Source organism: Rhinoderma darwinii, assembly GCF_050947455.1.
Source record: "Rhinoderma darwinii isolate aRhiDar2 chromosome 12 unlocalized genomic scaffold, aRhiDar2.hap1 SUPER_12_unloc_3, whole genome shotgun sequence".
Lineage (NCBI taxonomy): Eukaryota > Metazoa > Chordata > Amphibia > Anura > Rhinodermatidae > Rhinoderma > Rhinoderma darwinii.
In genome coordinates, this window is record NW_027461874.1 from 421,414 (window position 1) to 445,716 (window position 24,303).

The 24,303-nt window shown below is 43.2% G+C and overlaps 2 protein-coding genes across 2 annotated transcripts; one reads left to right on the top strand and one right to left on the bottom strand.

Moving 5' to 3' along the window:
* Nucleotides 1–12,896: 12,896 nt before the first annotated feature.
* Nucleotides 12,897–15,340, bottom strand: LOC142698158 (uncharacterized). The gene is made up of 3 exons (XM_075847821.1): nt 15,033–15,340; nt 13,099–13,858; nt 12,897–12,986 (listed from the first exon to the last, which is right to left on the bottom strand). Exons 1-2 carry the CDS (start codon nt 15,088–15,090, stop codon nt 13,140–13,142), a joined length of 777 nt encoding a protein of 258 aa, XP_075703936.1. The 5' UTR covers nt 15,091–15,340; the 3' UTR covers nt 12,897–12,986; nt 13,099–13,139.
* A 970-nt stretch (nt 15,341–16,310) lies between these two features.
* Nucleotides 16,311–18,699, top strand: LOC142698156 (uncharacterized). Its single transcript, XM_075847820.1, has 2 exons — nt 16,311–16,564; nt 17,739–18,699. The coding sequence occupies exons 1-2, from the start codon at nt 16,507–16,509 to the stop codon at nt 18,455–18,457; spliced, it is 777 nt and encodes a 258-aa protein (XP_075703935.1). The 5' UTR covers nt 16,311–16,506; the 3' UTR covers nt 18,458–18,699.
* Nucleotides 18,700–24,303: the final 5,604 nt, after the last annotated feature.

The window sequence follows — 24,303 nt, forward strand, 5'->3', positions numbered from 1 at the left end:
ATAATATCTTTCTGCAGATAATTTTCCAAGGCTGCCTTGTTCCACCAAACTTTGGTGCGTTTTTTGAGAAGATCACGTATTTTAAGTTTCAAGCCCTTAATGTTACTACTTTCTGTAGTCACTGCTGAATTCTCTCCGAATATGGTACCAAGTTGTGTAATCCAATCCTTATCTCTTTTCCTGAAATCCATAAATCCTGAGGTATATTCTGTAAACACAGACAAGAATAGTCAAGACAACCTAACCAAAAACCTCGCACCAAAGAAATGGCATGTAATGGGGTCCCCTATAGCAATAAAACCTAAAAACGAACCAGATGGGACATATCCCTAAAGAAAATATTGTACTCAATATAAAAAGCACAAAAAATATCTTTATTAAATATAATGACAAAATAGCACAGTAATAGAAAAAGAGAAATAATACAGCATATACGGAGACATATACAGCAGGGTCAGATAGAAAAGACCAAGACAAACAGAATCAACCATGTACTAATGATCGCTCACACGCTCAAATAATATTCAATAATGACACAAGCCCAGGGGTGTATGATGTAAATCCCACATGTAGCCAAAACAGTGTGAAGGTGGCCTGTATAATATCAAAGCCTATACAAATAGGAAAGGGCAGAATAGCTTATGGCAATGTCCATATAATGATAATACGTCAGAGCCAACACAAAAAAGGTGCAGCTAAATAGATATACATAAAATAATGCGTAAAAGGACAGCGCAGTATAGCTAAATAGATATACAATACCGCTGGGTAGAAATCAGCACAAGAAAAGAGTGTGGCTGTTGACGTATATCAATAGATAGTGTAGCTAAAATAGCCATAGAGAAATGCAGCTGCCATAGTTAAACAGTGTAGCCCAAAGATCAGTGCAAGTTTAGCAAAAATACAGACACATACCCTGAGACATGTTGAGAGAGCGTGGAGGATCAGAAGAACTGGGTGAACAAGCGCCTCGACGCGCGTTTCGCCCGATAGACCGGCTTCGTCAGGAGGCTAATTTAAAATGGTACTCCAGGGTTATAAATAAAGAGCATAAAATTAGGCTCACCTGTGATGAGCACAAATCGGCGCTCGGAACACACGCCCAGTGACGCCCACATCACGGGACGCGCCGCGCGTCAGATGGAGAAGACGCCGCATGGTGAAAATCACCATAGCGACGTAAGACGCTAAACGGAACTCCCGGATGTAGGCCACACTGCGCATGCGCAACAGAGCGTCTGTGCGGACACCACAGGGGAGACAACAGAAAACAGAAGACAGAACTAACACAATGGCAGTTTAGTACATGGTTGATTCTGTTTGTCTTGGTCTTTTCTATCTGACCCTGCTGTATATATCTCCGTATATGCTGTATTATTTCTCTTTTTCTATTACTAGGAACAGATACAGACTGATTAACCACGGGCGTCGACACAGAAGCTGTGTCTGGCAGATCCTTTACAACAAGACTCTGGTTACTATGTGTACCATTGAACACCAGACTCTAGACACTATATATACAGCTGATCATCAGACTCTGGAAACTATATGTATCACTGACCACCAGACTCTGGATGCTATATGTATAACTGATCACCAGACTCTGGATGCTATATGTATAACTGACCACCAGACTCTGGATGCTATATGTATCACTGACCACCAGACTCTGGACACTGTATATACAACTGACCATCAGACTCTGATATATATATATATATATATTCAAACAGAGAAAGCAGCAGCACTCAATCTCAGTAAGAGAAAGCTTACATATGTGAACGGGTGCCAGCAAGCAGTCCAGATCCTAGGACTGTATCAATATTCAGGAGAAATAAATCTTGCAGCACTCCAACAGGGTGAATGAAAAAAAACGGTGATTTATTCAAGCCAACATACAGAGGTGCGACGTTTCAGTCCAACATTAGGACTTTTTTCGAGCATAATGGTGTGTACAACAGTCATGGTTTCTATAGTGTGCATCAAATACAAGCAATCAAGCTCATTACAATAGTATCACAAATACAAACAGCATTTAGTTACGTGTAAAACCAAAGTTACGGTATCAAAAAATAAAACATTGATACAGAAAGTGACAAGTGACATATTTAATAACATCTAAAAACGTCTATATATTAGAACGACTTAATATAGACCTAATTACAATGTAATCAAATATTCCACAAGATGTGTATCAAGTTACGGCTGTCAGACCACTGACCAATCAAAAGACTGATATTTAATTTATGCAAAGTGCTGGTATGTGTTTGACTCAAGTCCTCCCTATCAGGCATTTATTGTTAGCAGGTGCGCATGCGTCAGGCTGACAGCGCCAGCAAGTCACGTCTATAGGAAGTTGCCTGGTTACAGGTAATCAACAAACTCCTGACGCCATTGTGCACACATTCCACTAGCGAGAACCGGAAAGAAGTTCCGCAACACGTTGCCAAGTGACAGGTAACAATCAATATTATTGTAAATAGCTTATCAAGCAAAATGTTTCACAAATACATATAGACACAAAATACATCAAACCACGGAATGACAGAACTGATAAATATTCAGGACATATATATGTCCGAAGATGTCCAGGATCAGCATCAAGAGAAGGTAAAACACCTGTATATACAAATGTATATGTATGAGAGGGAAGCAGCAAGAAAAACCAAGTGCAGCAAATAAACCCATTCCTAAAAATGTCATAGAAATTCTATATAGTCGATGGCAGTTATAAGGTATATTAAACTGCGGATAAAGGACTCACACGAAAGGGGAGGGATCAGGGTCCCAGTTATGTGCTCCATGAAAAGCTACACCAAGGTTAGTAGAGCGACAGTATCCCACTCCCGTGTGCCAAGTCCAACCACAATAACCAGCAATCATGGATCCAACCCATGAGAACTCCACAGTAGCTTATTACATCAGTCAGTTTATACACTAATATTTACATTATTGCTGCGCCCCTTTCACATACATTGAAAGAAATATTTTCCAAAACATTAATACATGAAAACTATTCACAGGACATCAAAATATGAATATCCAATTTCCATCTTCCATTTATTCTTGGTCAATTTAGTATCTTGTGGTCTGAAGTGGTCTACATTCACCTTATGATCTAAAATAGAAAAATAAAGTGTCAAAGATCAAGGTATATATATATACATCTCATATAACAAAATACAAAACCAAAAAAAGAATAATAGACAAAAGCAGAACATTGCTAGAGGATGAATGCAGATGTCAGAGATGAGTCTCAGAGAGTAGCCCTAGCGCCATTCAATTCAACATTCAGACCTTTCCCTCTCAATGTTTCCAAAAGGAAAATCCCCTTTGATTGACATTTATGTAGCAATACATTCCTATCACCCCCACTCTGGGGAAGTGGAATATGTTCCAAAATCAGACATTTTAAATCTCTTTCGGTATGTCCTAGTTCAAAAAAATGTTTCGCGCATGGCAAATCTCCTTTATGTTTCCTAATGGAATACCGATGGTTATTCAACCTAGTTTTGAAGTCGCAGGTGGTTTCACCAACATATAATAACTGGCAGGGGCACCATAACACGTCAATGATCCAATCAGAATCGCACGTAAAGTGCTGTCTAATGTTGTACTTTCTGTGTGTTTGAGGGAGCTCAAATACATTGCCCCTACACATGAGTGGACAATTGATCCATTTATAGCAGGGCACCCGTTCACATGTGTAAGCTTTCTCTTACTGAGATTGAGTGCTGCTGCTTTCTCTGTTTGAATATATTTGGATCTACTCAGCTGGCACCTTATTCCACTTTTTCTATTGCTGATACCATGGAACAAAATCGGTACTTTGCAGGATATGCCTTCAGCCAACTCTACTGTTTTTACGGAGGAGGACATTGCTAGAATTTTGAATGGAGCAGAAGGGGATGTCTCTTTCTTGAGTGTACCATCATTACCAGATGTAAAAAGAAATTTGGAGTTTGAATCAAAAAAGTTGATCAATGTGGAATTGCATCTCCTTACACTTGGTCAATATTACAAAAACAAGATGATTCCACGTGGTATGCGTCCCCATTTGAAGCCTACAATGCATACTCAACATGATGAATTCCGTATCAAATATGAGCAATTATCAACTAGGTACGCTTTGGATATCATTTTATTGAATATGGATTTTTTACAGAGAGATCTCATTTGGGTAAAGGCTAAAGTAAAGGAATTGGAGAATGTATTACAGTCACTAGTGTCTGCTGAGGATTTTAGTCTACATATTGAGAAATTACATACTACATTGAGTAAAGCTAGATTGGAGACAGAAACCACCAAGAAAAGAAAATGGTATAGAGACCAACTTGATTATAAGACTGGACACGTTTATTCATGGGACAACTCTAATGATCGTATGGTGGGACTACCAAGGAGGGAACATAAAAATCGGGATATATACAGGAACATCAATGGTGAAGATCGACCTCTTGATCAGACCCAGAGTAACAGCTCAAGCCATACAGATTTTTTAGGAGTCGACAATATGGAAATCAGAAACGAAAACCCACCAGGAGAGCGGGACATAAGAGGCGCCGACGATCTACGGTCTAGTACATATGGTAATACTTTGAAACATCCTAATATTACTACACTTGATTATCTGCATTGGATGAGCTGGTCCATAGCCTCGACCTCACCATTAAACCCGCTGACAAAGGGGGTGCGGTTGTGGTTATGGACTCCAAATCCTAAATTGCTGAAGCTCATAGACAATTGAATGACACTAAGGTCTATAGACTATTAAGTTATGACCCTAGATTTGATATAGAGAGGAGAATTAAAAACTTATTTAGGGGTCTGGGGTCAGTATTTATTTAGGGTTCTGGTCTGGGGTCTGTATTTATTTAGGGGTCTGGTCTGGGGTCTGTATTTATTTAGGGGTCTGGTCTGTGGTCTCCATTGATTTAGGGTTCTGGTCTGGCGTCTGCATTTATTTAGGTGTCTGGTCTGGGGTCTGTATTTATTTAGGGTACTGGTCTGTGGTCTTAATTGATTTAGTGGTCTGGTCTGGTGTCTGCATTTATTTAGGGTTCTAGTCTGGGGTCTATTTATTTAGGGGTCCAGTCTGGGGTCTGTATTTATTTAGGGGTCTGGTCTGGGGTCTGTATTTATTTAGGGGTCTGGTCTGTGGTCTGTATTTATTTAGGGAAGTGGTCTGGGGTCTGTATTTATTTAGGGGTCTGGTCTGGGGTCTGTATTTATTTAGGGGTCTGTTCTGGGGTCTGTAGTTATTTAGGGGTCTGGTCTGGGGTCTGTATTTAGTTAGGGGTCTATTTATTTAGGGGTCCACTCTGTGGTCTGTATTTATTTACGGGTCTAGTCTTGGGTCTGTATTTATTTAGGGGTCTGGTCTAAGGTCTGCATTTATTTAGGGGTCTGGTCTGGGGTCTGTATTTATTTAGGGGTCCGGTCTGGGGTCTGCATTAATTTAGGGGTTGGGTCTGGGATCTGTATTTATTAAGGGGTCTGGTCTGGGGTCTGTATTCATTTAGTGCTCTATTCCTGGGTCTGTATTTATTTAGGGGTCTGGTCTAGGGTTTGCATTTATTTAGGGGTCTGGTCTGGCGTCTGCATTTATTTAAGGGTCTAGTCTTGGGTCTGTATTTAGGTGTCCGGTCTGGGGTCTGTATTTATTTAGGGGTCCGGTCTGGTGTCTGCATTAACTTAGGGTCTGGTCTGGCGTCTGTATTTATTTATACAGACCCCAGACCAGACCCCTAAATAAATACAGACCCCAAACCAGACACCTAAATAAATGCAGACCCCAGACCAGACCCCTAAATCAATGGAGACCACAGACCAGTCCCCTAAATAAATACAGACCCCAGACCGGACCCCTAAATAAATACAGACCCCAGACCGGACACCTAAATACAGACCCAAGACTAGACCCCTAAATAAATACAGACCCCAGACCAGACCGCTAAATAAATGCAGACCCCCAGACCAGACCCCTAAATGAATACAGACTCCCAGACCAGACCCCTAAAAAATACAGACCCCAGACTAGACGCCTAAATAAATTCAGACCCCTGACCGGACCCCTAAATAAATACAGACCCCAGACTGGACCCCTAAATAAATACAGACCCCAGACTAGACCCCTAAATAAATGCAGACCCCTGACCGGACACCTAAAAAAATACAGACCCCAGACTAGACCCCTTAATAAATACAGACCCCAGACCAGACCCCCAAATTAATGCAGACCATGTACCGGACGCCTAAATAAATACAGACCCAAGACCAGACCCCTAAATAAATGCAGACCCCCAGACCAGACCCCTAAATAAATACAGACCCCAGACCAGACCCCTAAATAACTACAGACCCCAGACCAGACCCCTAAATAAATACAGACCCCAGACCAGACACCTAAATAAATGCAGACCCCAGACCAGACCCCTAAATCAATGGAGACCACAGACCAGTCCCCTAAATAAATACAGACCCCAGACCGGACCCCTAAATAAATACAGACCCCAGACCGGACACCTAAATACAGACCCAAGACTAGACCCTTAAATAAATGCAGACCCCAGACTAGACCCCTAAATAAATACAGACCCCAGACCAGACCGCTAAATAAATGCAGACCCCCAGACCAGACCCCTAAATGAATACAGACTCCCAGACCAGACCGCTAAAAAATACAGACCCCAGACTAGACCCCTAAATAAATTTTGTTTGTGCAGGCGCACTTCTGTTCCAGAGGAGCTCCAAAGGAAAGGCAGTAGTATGTGGCTACTACTCAAGACTGTTTTCCTCTGCTGAGCGCAATTATTCCATTGGAGATCGGGAGCTACTGGCTATCAAATTGGCCCTGGAGGAGTGGAGACATCTTCTGGAGGGCGCTGCTCACCCCATCCTGATCTTCACTGACCACAAGAATCTCACTTACCTTCAGTCTGCACAAAGACTGAATCCTCGTCAAGCCAGGTGGTCACCCATTTCCAATTTCTGCTCCACTAACGTCCCGCTGACAAGAACGTGAGGGCCGATGCCCTGTCCAGATCATTTGAAACGGAAGACACGGTGGAGTCCCTTCAGACGATCATAGACCCATCCTGCATTGTCACCGCCAATCCTCTGCAGCTTAGAAATATCCCTCCAGGGAGAACTTTTGTTCGGTTGGCAGACAGAAAAAGAATTCTCCGCTGGGGACACAGTTCTAAACTAGCTGGGCACGCCGGTGTCCGTAAGACCCAAGACCTGATCGCTCGTCCCTTCTGGTGGCCCACGCTACCTAAGGATGTTCTGGACTTTGTCTCTGCTTGCACGGTGTGTGCCTCTAACAAAGTGGCTCACAGCAAGCCTGCCGGCCTGCTTCAACCCCTGCCTGTACCCAGTGCCCCCTGGCAGCACATCGCTATGGACTTTGTCACGGACCTTCCTCTCTCAGCAGGATGCAACACCATCTGGGTGGTGGTGGACCGGTTCTCTAAGATGGCACATTTTATCCCGCTGACCGGCCTACCCTCTGCTCCTCGACTGGCAATTTCCTTCATTCAGCACATCTTCCGCTTGCATGGCATGCCTCTTCACATTGTGTCCGACCGGGGGGTTCAGTTTACCTCCAAGTTCTGGAGAGCCCTCTGTAAACTCCTGGATGTGAGTTTGGACTTTTCCTCTGCCTATCACCCCCAGTCCAATGGGCAAGTTGAGAGGATCAACCAGATCATGGAAAATTATCTCCGCAACTTCATCTCTTCACAGCACGATAACTGGGTACAACTTCTTCCATGGGCTGAGTTTTCATATAATAACCACACAAGTGAGTCCACCACTTCCACTCCGTTTCACATCGTGTACAGTCAACATCCCAGAGTTCCTCTTCCAGTGTCGACTTCATCTCAGGTACCCGCTGCTGACTCTGCATATGGGGACTTCCTGCAAATCTGGCAACAGACCCGGTCCTCTATTTTGCTGGCGGTAGACCGCATGAAGCGTAAGGCAGATACCAAAAGAAGAGAGCCGCCTCAGTATCTTCCAGGGACTAAAGTCTGGCTGTCCTCTCGAAACATTCACTTGAGGGTGCCTTCATACAAGTTTGCTCCCAGGTTCCTTGGTCCCTTCGAGATCCTGCAACAAATTAACCCTGTTTCCTATAAGCTGCAGCTGCCCCCTACCCTCAGAATCCCTAACTCCTTCCATGTGTCCCTCCTGAAACCTGTGGTCCTGAACCGCTACAGCAAGACCTCTAGTTCCACAGTTGCTTCCAGCGGCCCTTCTGATGTATTCGAGGTAAAGGAGATCCTGGACCGCAAGAGGGTAGGAGGAAGGACTTTCTATCTGGTGGACTGGAGAGGGTTTGGTCCTGAGGAGAGGTCCTGGGAGCCAGAAGAGAACCTCAGCGCCCCTACTCTTATTAAAAAGTTCCTCTCTCACTCTGGCACCAAGAAGAGGGGGCGTAAGAGGGGTGGATACTGTAGCGCCCATGGCCGCGGGCCGTCGAGTTCACTCACCTCCCGATGCCCGCAGCTATGGATCTGTGAGCGCTGGCCTCCGTCTCCCTCCTAGGAGAGGCCAGCGCTCGCTTCCGCTCCATCCGGCTGGGTCCCGTAAGGGCCAGCGCGCGCACATGAAAACAATGATCATTAACCCACATGACTTCCTGCTCTATAAGAATGCCCCAGCCCTTCTGATCCTTGCCTGAGCGTTGTTAGTCTTTCCCAGTCTGTCTTGCAAATGGTCCCTTAGTGTCTCCCGTTCCCGCTGTTACCCATGCCCTATTACCGTTCCTGTATTCCGCATTGTTCCTGTGCCTACCCGTGTTCAAGTGTCATCTGCCACGTCAAGTGCCATCTGCCACGTCAAGTGCCATCTGCCACATCAAGTGCCATCTGCCACGTCAAGTGTCTTCTGCCACGTCAAGTGCCATCTGCTCATCGGATACTGCCCGCCACGTCTGGCGCCACTTTCCGCACCTGCCTCCATCCGTGCTGAAGCCACAGCCACCGCCCGGACTATTTCAGGTAGCTAAGCATTACTGTCTGCCATCTTACTTTCACATAGACTGTGACCTGGTCAGCTGCCTCCCCGCTACGGTGGAGCGGCCTAGTGCGTCCACAAACCCAGTGTCCGTGACAGCTGGCCTCCATATTCTTAATTCAATCGATCATCTGATAGATGTGCTGGAAAAACAAATCCAATCCATGGAGACCCCTACTCACAACTTACAGGACTTAACCCCTTAATGACGAAGCCTAGGTTGGGCCTTAAGGCTCAGAGCCCATTTGTCTAATCTGACATTTTCTAAGGGGAGACATTTCCTCAAGCTGTTGCAGGAAAATTTTATAGGCCAGTTTGTGGAAGACCCTACTAGAGGTGAAGCTCTGTTGGATCTGGTCATTTCTAATAATGCAGAGCTTGTTGGGAACGTCAATGTTCGTGAAAACCTCGGTAACAGTGATCACAATATAGTTACATTTTACCTATACTGTAAAAAACAAACACAGGCTGGGAGGGCAAAAACATTTAATTTTAAGAAAGCCAATTTCCCCAGGATGAAGGCGGCAATTCAGGATATAGACTGGGAAGAACTAATGTCAAATAATGGGACAAATGATAAATGGGAGATTTTCAAATCTACTTTGGGTTATTATAGTGCAAAATTTATTCCTATAGGTAACAAGTATAAACGACTAAAATTAAATCCCACATGGCTTACACCTTCTGTGAAAGGGGCAATACACGACAAAAAAAGGGCATTTAAAAAATACAAATCTGAGGGTACGTCTGAAGCCTTTGTAAAATATAAAGAGCTTAATAAAATCTGTAAAAATGTAATAAAATTAGCAAAAATACAAAATGAAAGGCAGGTGGCCAAGGATAGTAAAACAAATCCCAAAAAATTCTTCAAGTATATAAATGCTAAAAAGCCAAGGTCTGAACATGTAGGACCCCTAGATAGTGGTAATGGGGAGTTGGTCATAGAAGATCAAGAGAAGGCAGAGTTACTGAATGGGTTCTTTTGCTCTGTATATACAACAGAAGAAAGAGCAGCTGATGTAGCCGGTGCCAGTGCTGTTAATATATCAGTTGATATATTGAATTGGATGAATGTAGATATTGTCCAAGCTAAATTAAATAAAATAAATGTGCACAAGGCCCCGGACCAGATGGGATACACGCTAGAATTCTTAAAGAGCTTAGTTCAGTTATTTCTGTCCCCCTTTTCATAATATTCAGAGAATCTCTAGTGACTGGAATAGTGCCAAGGGACTGGCGCAGGGCAAATGTGGTGCCTATTTTCAAAAAGGGCTCTAGGTCTTCCCCGGGTAATTATAGACCAGTAAGCTTAACATCCATCGTGGGGAAAATGTTTGAGGGGCTATTGAGGGACTATATACAGGATTATGTGACAATAAATAGTATTATAAGTGACAGCCAGCACGGTTTTACTAAGGACAGAAGTTGTCAAACTAACCTAATCTGTTTTTATGAAGAGGTGAGCAGAAGTCTAGACAGAGGGGCCGCTGTGGATATAGTGTTTATATGAAGAGGTGAGCAGAAGCCTAGACAGAGGGGCCGCTGTGGATATAGTGATTATATGAAGAGGTGAGCAGAAGTCTAGACAGAGGGGCCGCTGTGGATTTAGTGTTTTTGGACTTTGCAAAGGCATTTGACACTGTCCCCCATAGACGCCTAATGGGTAAATTAAGGACTATAGGTTTAGAAAATATAGTTTGTAATTGGATTGAGAATTGGCTCAAGGACCGTATCCAGAGAGTTGTGGTCAATGATTCCTACTCTGAATGGTCCCCGGTAATAAGTGGTGTACCCCAGGGTTCAGTGCTGGGACCACTATTATTCAACTTATTTATTAATGATATAGAGGATGGGATTAATAGCACTATTTCTATTTTTGCAGATGACACCAAGCTATATAATATAGTTCAGTCTATGGAAGATGTTCATGAATTGCGGCAGATTTAAACAAACTAAGTGTTTGGGCGTCCACTTGGCAGATGAAGTTTAATGTAGATAAATGTAAAGTTATGCATCTGGGTACGAACAACCTGCATGCATCATATGTCCTAGGGGGAGCTACACTGGGGGAGTCACTTGTTGAGAAGGATCTGGGTGTACTTGTAAATCATAAACTCAATAACAGCATGCAGTGTCAATCAGCTGCTTCAAAGGCCAGCAGGATATTGTCGTGTATTAAAAGAGACATGGACTCGCGGGACAGGGATGTAATATTACCACTTTACAAAGCATTAGTGAGGCCTCATCTAGAATATGCAGTTCAGTTCTGGGCTCCAGTTCATAGAAAGGATGCCCTGGAGTTGGAAAAAATACAAAGAAGAGCAACAAAGCTAATTAGGGGCATGGAGAATTTAAGTTATGAGGAAAGATTAAAAGAATTAAACCTATTTAGCCTTGAAAAAAGACGACTAAGGGGGGACATGATTAATTTATATAAATATATTAATGGCACATACAAAAAATATGGTGAAATTCTGTTCCATGTAAAACCCCCTCAAAAAACAAGGGGACACTCCCTCCGTCTGGAGAATCTATGGAATAGCCTACCGCAGGAGCTGGTCACTGCAGGGACAGTAGATGGCTTTAAAAAAGGGTTAGATAATTTCCTAGAACAAAAAAGTATTAGCTCCTATGTGTAGAAATTTTTCCTTCCCTTTTCCCGTCCCTTGGTTGAACTTGATGGACATGTGTCTTTTTTCAGCCGTACTAACTATGTAACTATGTAACTATGACATGTGCCACTTTATGTGGTAATAATAACTTTGGAATGCCTTTATTTATCCAAGTGATTCTGAGACTGTTTTCTGGTGACACATTGAACTTTATGTTAGTGGTAAAATTTGGTTGATACATTCAGTGAAAAACAGAAAAAATTACAGAAAATGTGGTGTAAGGCAGATGGTTATAACACACAAAATAGTTATTAGTTAACAATTTGTTTTTTTAAATAAAGGACTTAATATTGAAAAAAGTTTTTTTATACAAGTGTTTTTTTTTTGTCTCACTAGGTGACTTGAAGTCAGGAATCCCTGATCGCTATTCTAATACACTGCACTACATGCGTAGTGCAGTGTAAAAGTGTTGTCAGTTACTCACTGACAGCAAACCTAAGGCAGGACAAACTAGGCTTCCGTAGATGACAAACCCGGAGGCCATTGTTAGGCCTCCTGTTGCCATAACATGATGGAATAGAACGTCAAGGAGCAGGAAGGGGTTAAAGGATCTGCTAACGTCTTGGTGCCAGATACCACAGGACACTTTTAAAGATCTTCTGAAATCCATGTCCCAACGGGTCAGAGCTATTATGGCAGCACGAGGAGGACTACACAAGGCAGGTGGTTTTAATGTTATGTCTGGATGGTGTATATGTTAGTAATTAATTTCTATTCATTTGTACATTGATGGAAATTAGGGTATGTTCACGCGCAAACTCAAAAATATCTGAAAATACAGAGCTGTTTTCAAGGTTTTCAGCGTTTTTTACGGCCGTTTTTGGAGCTGTTTTCAATATTGTCTAGGAAAAACGGCTCCAAAAGCGGCCCATAAGTGACTTGCACTTCTTTTGTGAACATACCCTAAAAAAAGAGTATTTTTTCTGTGATTTTTATTTTTACAATATATATCAATCACCCTAAATATTGTAATCTTGGGGCCTACATTGCTCCTATGTAAACATGGGAACGCCACCATTCTCACCAGTTTTAAGGCGTAATGTAAGTCTTAGGCCAAAATGTAGTAGTAGTCGAAACGCCAATCCAACCGAGATGGAATATGAAATATCCAAAATAGAAGGGAGTCCCAGGCATAAAATAAGATAAGATAACTTTATTAATCCCCGAAGGGAAATTCCAGTATCACATAAATGGATTCTGGGAAACGGCATCAGGGATCTTTTATTATTAGGTCTCTGTGCAGATTGAGATTCTGGCGTCCAAGGTGAAGATGATGAAGAAGACTAGGTGGTACTGTAGACAAAACAAAAAATAATCAGACCAGACGATAATCACTCAGCAATATACTGGTGCCGAAGCTCCAGCCATGATTTCACAAAAATACTATAGATGTCAGTGATCATACCTGTACTGCTGGTGTTTCTTCTGCACCACAGCTGTTGGTACTTATCTCCTCCTCTTTCTTTGAAAGGCATGGACGCGGCACAAGGGACAGCGTGGATTTGTCGGGATCCAATGTGCAATACAAGGCAGATGGAATATGTGAGAACATGGCAGAACGGTGACTTGCTCTCCAATCTCATAGTCCTCTAGGCATATAGTGCAGGACTGGATGTCTTCGTTTTCAGTAAAGGTTCGAGATGGGAGTCTATCAATCTGCCTGCCTCTCCTGCCTCGCCGACGTTGTCTTCTCTGCACAGGTCTGCTGTCTGTGGTCTCTGTTGTCGACTGTTGGTTGGGAAGCAGCTGACTGGTGCTTGGTGTTGGCTCCACCAGCCTGTTAGATGTTTGCTGAGGAGATATGCTTCCTTCTCTGGACGGCTGCAGGTTTGGTAGCGGCTCACTGGTGCTGGGGTCTTGTGTTGGTTCCTCCAGCCTTTCGGATCTCTCCTGAGTAGTTGATGGAGTAGACGCAGGCTGGGATTCTCCAGAAATTCTGAGCTCGGTCGCACTATTAATACGACGGCCACTTGTCGTTTCAGACTGTTCTATTGGCTCAGATCGTAATGGGGACCGGCTTCTGTCCGCTCCGTCTTGCTGCAACCTACGGCGCGGTGGAACTTGACCACGTCTTCGTCTCCTGTCGGGGACATTGTCATGGTCTTCATCCTGTTCCACACTCTGACGCCTTCTATGTCCAGATCTTAATCTTCCATCAGCAATGCCTAGATGTGAAACAATGTGTATAACATATATTAATTATGTACAGAAAAAATGGGAAAAAAGATCAATACCAGACATTTCCTATGGACTCGCGTGGCCTTCTTTCTAGAGGAAAGCTCCCATGTCTTTCTAATCTTGGACAACCGTTTTAATACTATGAATATATACACAGTCGAGTCACATTATTATAACTACTACTAATATCCAGAGTAACCGGCGTGTGCAGCACGGACAGCAGTAGACGGGCTGGGAGTGACTCAATAAGGTGCTGGTAAGTGGTCTCATATGTGGAGCCTCGCTGACTCCATACATCCCACATTTACTGGAGGGTGCGTGGGGGAGGATCCATAAAGCGAACAACACGATTGACGTGGTCCCACAGATGCTCAATTGGGTTCAAGTCTGGAGAAATAGGGGGCCAGGGAAGTACTTGGAAGTCTTGGTCGTGCTCTTCCAACCACTGTCGGGCATTTATAGTCGTGTGACATGTCGCATTGTCTTGCTTTAAGATTCCATTTGCTCCAGGGAAGACAATCAGCATGTATGGTGGATGTGATCTGTAACGATGGATTCATATCTAAATCGGTTCAGAGCCTTCCATATGGATGAGTGGCCCAGAGAATGCCATGGAAAAATACCCCAGGCGCTGACGTCGCCGCCAGCTTTTTCCAGCAATGGTTGTAAAGTCCATCCTTTCGATGAAGCAGAAAACTTGATTTATCGGAGAAGACAACCCTTTGCCAATCATCGGTGCTCTGAGACCAATACTGCCGTGCAAATTGAAGCCATTTTCTCTGATGCACCTTTGTTACATAGGAGCAGTGACCATCCGTCGGGTTCGGAGCCCCATACGCAGTCGGGTTCGCTGAACTGTTGTATTAGACATACGTCTGGTAGCCAACGTTCACCTCTCAAATACATGGCACGTGGTGCTCTGCAGTTTCCATGTCCGTTATTCCCAATGATGCCATTTGTCCACTCACGATACACTGTCACCACAGCAGCACGCGAACAGTTCACAAACTGCGCTGTTTGAGAAATACCGCCGCCCTTGGTCCGAAAGCCAATAATCATCCCTTTTTGCAACTGAAAAACGGTGCATTTTTTGCGGACGCAAAACGGACACGTTTGTGTGAAACTAGCCTAAATGTATCTGATATAACAAGTTCCACTTACCTTGATTTATCCGGGAACTTTCGTCTATTGCAAGCTGCAAGAGTTCTCGGTAACTCATTGTTCCTTGTTGCAGGCGGCTTGATGTTTAAATTCAGGAACAATGGAAAAACGGGATTCCTCAAATAAGAGGGAATCTACCACGATGTTCAGAAGTTGCACTGGTGTTTAAGTGCCCTGAACAGATGATGTAGTAGTCGCTTTGTAGCACAAATTTGCTCTTTGAAAAACCAAGTGAAGTTTCAGCATCAGCATCAACTCGAGATATGGCACTGATGTGACCGCGCTTGGGGTCCTTAGAACTTCACGCCATTGTGATGTCACTGCTATAGATGCCACACCCTCCATTGTTCTGATGACATCACTGCCTGCAGTGATGTCATAATGCTTACGGTATGTCATAAACGGTCCCCTGCTCTGCATTATACCAATCACTGCAGCAAAGCCTCCAAATAAAAAAATAAATATATATTACATTTTTTTATATTTACATATTGCAGCTGAAAATCTCTAATATTTGTTTAGTAAATGTTTCTCTATAATTGTTTAGTAAATGTTGTAGCACACAATTCATCTAAGTAAAAGTCTTAGTAAGTCTTAGAGACTTAGTCTTAGTAAGTCTTAGTCTCAGTGTAATTTGTACTTCCAGATAGTGCAGCTTAATGTCGCTGATTGTGACCCCAGTGATCAGATTTAATCTGTGATGGAACTTGAGAAGTGTTGAATTCCCCTGCAGCGCCACCACAGGAGAAACTAAGCATTACACAGTGAAATCAATAAGAGACTTGTCCTTTCTTAACTTAGAATTCCCCAATAGGGTATTTACAATGGGTTTCTTATACCAGACAACCTCTTTAGGTTATAAAGGATTCTTATTTACTCCAGAATCATCTAGTTTTAGAAAAATAAAGTTACATTTCCACCTCTCCATTGTGGTAATCTGTTACTAAGACTTTTACTTAGATGAATTGTGTGCTACAACATTTACTAAACAATTATAGAGAAACATTTACTAAACAAATATTAGAGATTTTCAGCTGCAATATGTAAATATAAAAAAATTTAATATATATTTATGTTTTTTATTTGGAGGCTTTGCTGCAGTGATTGGTATAATGCAGAGCAGGGGACCGTTTATGACATACCGTAAGCATTATGACATCACTGCAGGCAGTGATGTCATCAGAACAATGGAGGGTGTGGCATCTATAGCAGTGACATCACAATGGCGTGAAGTTCTAAGGACCCCAAGCGCGGTCACATCAGTGCCATATCTCGAGTTGATGCTGATGCTGAAACTTCACTTGGTTTTTCAAAGAGCGAATTTGTGCTACAAAGCGACTACTACATCATCTGTTCAGGGCACTTAAACACCAGTGCAACTTCTGAACATCGTGGTAGATTCCCTCTTATTTGAGGAATCCCGTTTTTCCATTGTTCCTGAATTTAAACATCAAGCCGCCTGCTACAAGGAACAATGAGTTACCGAGAACTCTTGCAGCTTGCAATAGACGAAAGTTCCCGGATAAATCAAGGTAAGTGGAACTTGTTATATCAGATACATTTAGACTAGTTTCACACAAACGTGTCCGTTTTGCGTCCGCAAAAAATGCACCGTTTTTCAGTTGCAAAAAGGGATGATTATTGGCTTTCGGACCAAGGGCGGCGGTATTTCTCAAACAGCGCAGTTTGTGAACTGTTCGCGTGCTGCTGTGGTGACAGTGTATCGTGAGTGGACAAATGGCATCATTGGGAATAACGGACATGGAAACTGCAGAGCACCACGTGCCATGTATTTGAGAGGTGAACGTTGGCTACCAGACGTGTGTCTAATACAACAGTTCAGCGAACCCGACTGCGTATGGGGCTCCGAACCCGACGGATGGTCACTGCTCCTATGTAACAAAGGTGCATCAGAAAAAATGGCTTCAATTTGCACGGCAGTATTGGTCTCAGAGCACCGATGATTGGCAAAGGGTTGTCTTCTCCGATAAATCACGTTTTCTGCTTCATCGAAAGGATGGACTTTACAACCATTGCTGGAAAAAGCTGGCGGCGACGTCAGCGCCTGGGGTATTTTTCCATGGCATTCTCTGGGCCACTCATCCATATGGAAGGCTCTGAACCGATTTAGATATGAATCCATCGTTACAGATCACATCCACCATACATGCTGATTGTCTTCCCTGGAGCAAATGGAATCTTAAAGCAAGACAATGCGACATGTCACACGACTATAAATGCCCGACAGTGGTTGGAAGAGCACGACCAAGACTTCCAAGTACTTCCCTGGCCCCCTATTTCTCCAGACTTGAACCCAATTGAGCATCTGTGGGACCACGTCAATCGTGTTGTTCGCTTTATGGATCCTCCCCCACGCACCCTCCAGTAAATGTGGGATGTATGGAGTCAGCGAGGCTCCACATATGAGACCACTGACCAGCACCTTATTGAGTCACTCCCAGCCCGTCTACTGCTGTCCGTGCTGCACACGCCGGTTACTCTGGATATTAGTAGTAGCTATAATAATGTGACTCGACTGTGTATATATTCATAGTATCAAAACGGTTGTCCAAGATAAGAAAAACATGGGAGCTTTCCTCTAGAAAGAAGGCCACGCGAGTCCATAGGAAATGTCTGGTATTGATCTTTTTTCCCATTTTTTCTGTACATAATTAATATATGTTATACACATTGTTTCACATCTAGGCATTGCTGATGGAAGATTAAGATCTGGACATAGAAGGCGTCAGAGTGTGGAGCAGGATGAAGACCATGACAATGTCCCTGACAGGAGACGAAGACGTGGTCAAGTTCCACCGCGCCGTAGGTTGCAGCAAGACGGAGCGGACAGAAGCCGGTCCCCATTACGATCTGAGCCAATAGAACAGTCTGAAACGACAAGTGGCCGTCGTATTAATAGTGCGACCGAGCTCAGAATTTCTGGAGAATCCCAGCCTGCGTCTACTCCATCAACTACTCAGGAGAGATCCGAAAGGCTGGAGGAACCAACACAAGACCCCAGCACCAGTGAGCCGCTACCAAACCTGCAGCCGTCCAGAGAAGGAAGCAGATCTCCTCAGCAAACATCTAACAGGCTGGTGGAGCCAACACCAAGCACCAGTCAGCTGCTTCCCAACCAACAGTCGACAACAGAGACCACAGACAGCAGACCTGTGCAGAGAAGACAACGTCGGCGAGGCAGGAGAGGCAGGCAGATTGATAGACTCCCATCTCGAACTTTTACTGAAAACGAAGACATCCAGTCCTGCACTATATGCCTAGAGGACTATGAGATTGGAGAGCAAGTCACCGTTCTGCCATGTTCTCACATATTCCATCTGCCTTGTATTGCACATTGGATCCCGACAAATCCACGCTGTCCCTTGTGCCGCGTCCATGCCTTTCAAAGAAAGAGCAGGAGATAAGTACCAACAGCTGTGGTACAGAAGAAACACCAGCAGTACAGATATGATCACTGACATCTATAGTATTTTTGTGAAATCATGGCTGGAGCTTCGGCACCAGTATATTGCTGAGTGATTATCGTCTGGTCTGATTATTTTTTGTTTTGTCTACAGTACCACCTAGTCTTCTTCATCATCTTCACCTTGGACGCCAGAATCTCAATCTGCACAGAGACCTAATAATAAAAGATCCCTGATGCCGTTTCCCAGAATCCATTTATGTGATACTGGAATTTCCCTTCGGGGATTAATAAAGTTATCTTATCTTATTTTATGCCTGGGACTCCCTTCTATCTTGGATATTTCATATTCCATCTCGGTTGGATTGGCGTTTCGACTACTACTACATTTTGGCCTAAGACTTACATTACGCCTTAAAACTGGTGAGAATGGTGGTGTTCCCATGTTTACATAGGAGCAATGTAGGCCCCAAGATTACAATATTTAGGGTGATTGATATATATTGTAAAAATAAAAAGCACAGAAAAATTACTCTTTTTTTAGGGTATGTTCACAAAAGAAGTGCAAGTCACTTCTTGGGCCGCTTTTGGAGCCGTTTTTCCTAGACAATATTGAAAACAGCTCCAAAAACGGCCGTAAAAAAACGCTGAATACCTTGAAAACAGCTCTGTATTTTCAGATATTTTTGAGTTTGCGTGTGAACATACCCTAATTTCCATCAATGTACAAATTAATAGAAATTAATTACTAACATATACACCATCCAGACATAACATTAAAACCACCTGCCTTGTGTAGTCCTCCTCGTGCTGCCATAATAGCTCTGACCCGTTGGGACATGGATTTCAGAAGATCTTTAAAAGTGTTCTGTGGTATCTGGCACCAAGACGTTAGCAGATCCTTTAACCCCTTCCTGCTCCTTGACGTTCTATTCCATCATGTTATGGCAACAGGAGGCCTAACAATGGCCTCCGGGTTTATCATCTACGGAAGTCTAGTTTGTCCTGCCTTAGGTTTGCTGTCAGTGTATTAGAATAGCGATCAGGGATTCCTGACTTCAAGTCACCTAGTGAGACAAAAAAAAAACAGTTGTAAAAAAAACAACTTTTTTCAATATTAAGTCCTTTATTTAAAAAAACAAATTGTTAATTAATAACTATTTAGTGTGGTATAACCATCTGCCTTACACCACATTTTCTGTAATTTTTTGTTTTTCACTGAATGTATCAACCAAATTTTACCACTAACATAAAGTTCAATGTGTCACCAGAAAACAGTCTCAGAATCACTTGGATAAATAAAGGCATTCCAAAGTTATTACCACATAAAGTGACACATGTCATAGTTACATAGTTACATAGTTAGTACGGCTGAAAAAGACACATGTCCATCAAGTTCAACCAAGGGACGGGAAAAGGGAAGGAAAAAATTTCTACACGTAGGAGCTAATACTTTTTTGTTCTAGGAAATTATCTAACCCTTTTTTAAAGCCATCTACTGTCCCTGCAGTGACCAGCTCCTGCGGTAGGCTATTCCATAGATTCACAGCTCTCACAGTAAAGAAGGCTTGTCGCCTCTGCAGGTTGAACCTTTTTTTCTCCAGACGGAGGGAGTGCCCCCTTGTTTTTTGAGGGGGTTTTACATGGAACAGAATTTCACCATATTTTTTGTATGTGCCATTAATATATTTATATAAATTAATCATGTCCCCCCTTAGTCGTCTTTTTTCAAGGCTAAATAGGTTTAATTCTTTTAATCTTTCCTCATAACTTAAATTCTCCATGCCCCTAATTAGCTTCGTTGCTCTTCTTTGTATTTTTTCCAACTCCAGGGCATCCTTTCTATGAACTGGAGCCCAGAACTGAACTGCATATTCTAGATGAGGCCTCACTAATGCTTTGTAAAGTGGCAATATTACATCCCTGTCCCGTGAGTCCATGCCTCTTTTAATACACGACAATATCCTGCTGGCCTTTGAAGCAGCTGATTGACACTGCATGCTGTTATTTAGTTTATGATTTACAAGTACACCCAGATCCTTCTCATCAAGTGACTCCCCCAGTGTAGCTCCCCCTAGGACATATGATGCTTGCAGGTTGTTCGTACCCAGATGCATAACTTTACATTTATCTACATTAAACTTCATCTGCCAAGTGGATGCCCAAACACTTAGTTTGTTTAAATCTGCCTGCAATTCATGAACATCTTCCATATACTGAACTATATTACATAGCTTGGTGTCATCTGCAAACATAGAAATAGTGCTATTAATCCCCTGCTCTATATCATTAATAAATAAGTTGAATAATAGTGGTCACAGCACTGAACCCTGGGGTACACCACTTATAACCGGGGACCATTCAGAGAAGGAATCATTGACCACAACTCTCTGGATAAGGTCCTTGAGCCAATTCTCAATCCAATTACAAACTATATTTTCTAAACCTATAGTCCTTAATTTACCCATTAGGCGTCTATGGGGGACAGTGTCAAATGCCTTTGCAAAGTCCAAAAACACTAAATCCACAGCGGCCCCTGTGTCTAGGCTTCTGCTCACCTCTTCATATAAACACTATATCCACAGCGGCCCCTCTGTCTAGGCTTCTGCTCACCTCTTCATATAAACACTATATCCACAGTGGCCCCTGTGTCTAGACTTCTGCTCACCTCTTCATAAAAACAGATTAGGTTAGTTTGACAACTTCTGTCCTTAGTAAAACCGTGCTGGCTGTCACTTATAATGCTATTTTTTGTCACATAATCCTGTATATAGTCCCTCAATAGCCCCTCAAACATTTTCCCCACGATGGATGTTAAGCTTACTGGTCTATAATTACCCGGGGAAGACCTAGAGCCCTTTTTGAAAATAGGCACCACATTTGCGCTGCACCAGTCCCTTGGCACTATACCAGTCACTAGAGATTCTCTGAATATTATGAAAAGGGGGACAGAAATAACTGAACTAAGCACTTTAAGAATTCTAGGGTGTATCCCATCTGGTCCCGGGGCCTTGTGCACATTTATTTTATTTAATTTAGCTTGGACCATCTCTACATTCATCCAATTCCGTATATCAACTGATATATTAACAGCACTGGCAGCGGCTACATCAGCTGCTCTTTCTTCAGTTGTATATACAGAGCTAAAGAACCCATTTAGTAACTCTGCCTTCTCTTGATCCCCTGTGATCAACTCCCCATTACCATTATCTAGGGGTCCTACATGTTCAGACCTTGGCTTTTTAGCATTTATATACTTGAAGAATTTTTTGGGATTTGTTTTACTATCCTTGGCCACCTGCCTTTCATTTTGTATTTTTGCTAATTTTATTACATTTTTACAGATTTTATTAAGCTCTTTATATTTTACAAAGGCTTCAGACGTACCCTCAGATTTGTATTTTTTAAATGCCCTTTTTTTGTCATGTATTGCCCCTTTCACAGAAGGTGTAAGCCATGTGGGGTTTAATTTGAGTCGTTTATACTTGTTACCTATAGGAATACATTTTGCACTATAATAACCCAAAGTAGATTTGAAAATCTCCCATTTATCATTTGTCCCATTATTTGACATTAGTTCTTCCCAGTCTATATCCTGAATTGCCGCCTTCATCCTGGGGAAATTGGCTTTCTTAAAATTAAATGTTTTTGCCCTCCCAGCCTGTGTTTGTTTTTTACAGTATAGGTAAATGTAACTATATTGTGATCACTGTTACCGAGGTTTTCACGAACATTGACGTTCCCAACAAGATCTGCATTATTAGAAATGACCAGATCCAACAGAGCTTCACCTCTAGTTGGGTCTTCCACAAACTGGCCCATAAAATTTTCCTGCAACAGGTTGAGGAAATGTCTCCCCTTAGATAATGTCAGATTAGACAAATGGGCTCTGAGCCTTAAGGCCCAACCTAGGCTTCGTCATTAAGGGGTTAAGTCCTGTAAGTTGTGAGTAGGGGTCTCCATGGATTGGATTTGTTTTTCCAGCACATCTCACAGATGATTGATTGAATTAAGAATATGGAGGCCAGGTCAACACCTTGAACTCTTTGCCATGTTCCTCACATCAGTCCTGAACGATTTTTGCAGTGTGGCGGGGGCATTATCCTGCTGTAAGACAGCACTGACATTAAAGAATACCTTTACCATGAAGAGGTGGATTTGTCTGTAGCAATGTTTAGGTAGGTGGTCTGTGACAAAAAACAGTATGGGAATATCAAAATAACCACCATAAATTCCCCATAGAAAATTGTGCCATAATCTGTCAAATCAGATGAAATTCTAGTGTTGGGTCCCAGTGACTCCAACTGAGGGGCTTGCATTTAAAAAAAATAAAAAAATCATTATTAGTTTTTAGCATTGGATAAAGCAAAGGAGAAACAACAGGAACCTCTCAGAGGAACCTCTCAGAGAGCGGCGCTGTGCTCCGTATACTGCACGAGCAGTAGTACAGCGAGTACATAGAGTACAGCGGGGCCGATCATATGACGAAGAGTCGTGTCGTCACCAAAGAAGACTGTACAACTAGACTTCCGGTTCCTCATCAGCGCTATAAAAATCTATGAAAATCTCAGAAACAGCACCAAGGGGGACGGGAATGTATATTAGCGAGTTTACTCACATGTAGCATCTATGGCCAGGGGCCGTCGGTTCCACTCACCTCCTGACGCCCACAGCCATGGATCTGTGAGCGCTGGTCCCCATCTCACTTCCGCTCCGGTCCGCCAGTGTGACGAATGGAAGACAGCATTTAACACCCGTGACGGGCACTACAAATACGTAGTGATGCCCTTCGGACTGTGTAACGCTCCCGCAGTGTTTCAGGAACTCGTTAATGATATCTTCCGAGATCTCCTCTATATCTGTGTTGTTGTTTATCTCGATGATATTTTGATTTTCTCCCCAAGCTGATATTTATACGCCAAGCTGGAGAAGTGCGTCTTTGAGAGGAGTTCTCTGCACTTCCTGGGCTACATCATATCGGATCAAGGTCTCAAGATGGATCCTGAGAAAGTGAGAGCTGTCCTGGAGTGGCCACGTCCTCAAGGTCTGAGGTCCATACAGCGTTTCCTGGGATTTGCCAATTTCTACCGGCAGTTTATCCCAAACGTCTCATCGCTGACATCTCCTATTTCCACCCTTACCAAGAACGATGTGAACGCCAAGGTGTGGACCCCAGAGGCAGAGTCCACATTTTTTAGTCTCAAAAAAGCCTTTACTTCTGCCTCAATCCTCTATCATCCTGACGTATATATACAGTTTTCTTTGGAGGTGGACGCCTCTTATGTTGGTGCAGGCGCACTTCTGTTCCAGAGGAGCCCCAAAGGAAAGGCAGTAGTATGTGGCTACTACTCGAGACTTTTTTCTTCTGCAGAGCGCATTTACTCTGTTGGGGATCAGGAGCTACTGGCCATCAAATTGGCTCTGGAGAAGTAGAGCCATCTGCTGGAGGGCGCAGCTCACCCCATCCTAATCTACACCGACCACATGAACCTCACCTACCTTCAGTCCGCTCAACGACTAAATCCCTGTCACGCAGAGTGGCCGCTGACAGGAATGTGAGGGCCGATGCCCTGTCCAGGTCATTTGAAACGGATAACACGGTGGAGTCTCTTCAAACTATTATAGACCTGTCCTGCATTATCACTGCCAATCCTTTGCAGGTTAGAGACATCCCTCCGGGGAGGACTTTTGTTCGATTAGCAGGCAGGAGAAGAATTCTCCGATGGGGACACAGTTCTAAACTGGCTGGGCACCCTGGTGTTTGTAAAACCCGAGACCTGATTGCTCGTCACTTTTGGTGGCCCACGCTGCCCAAGGATGTTGTGGACTTTGTCTCTTCTTGCACGG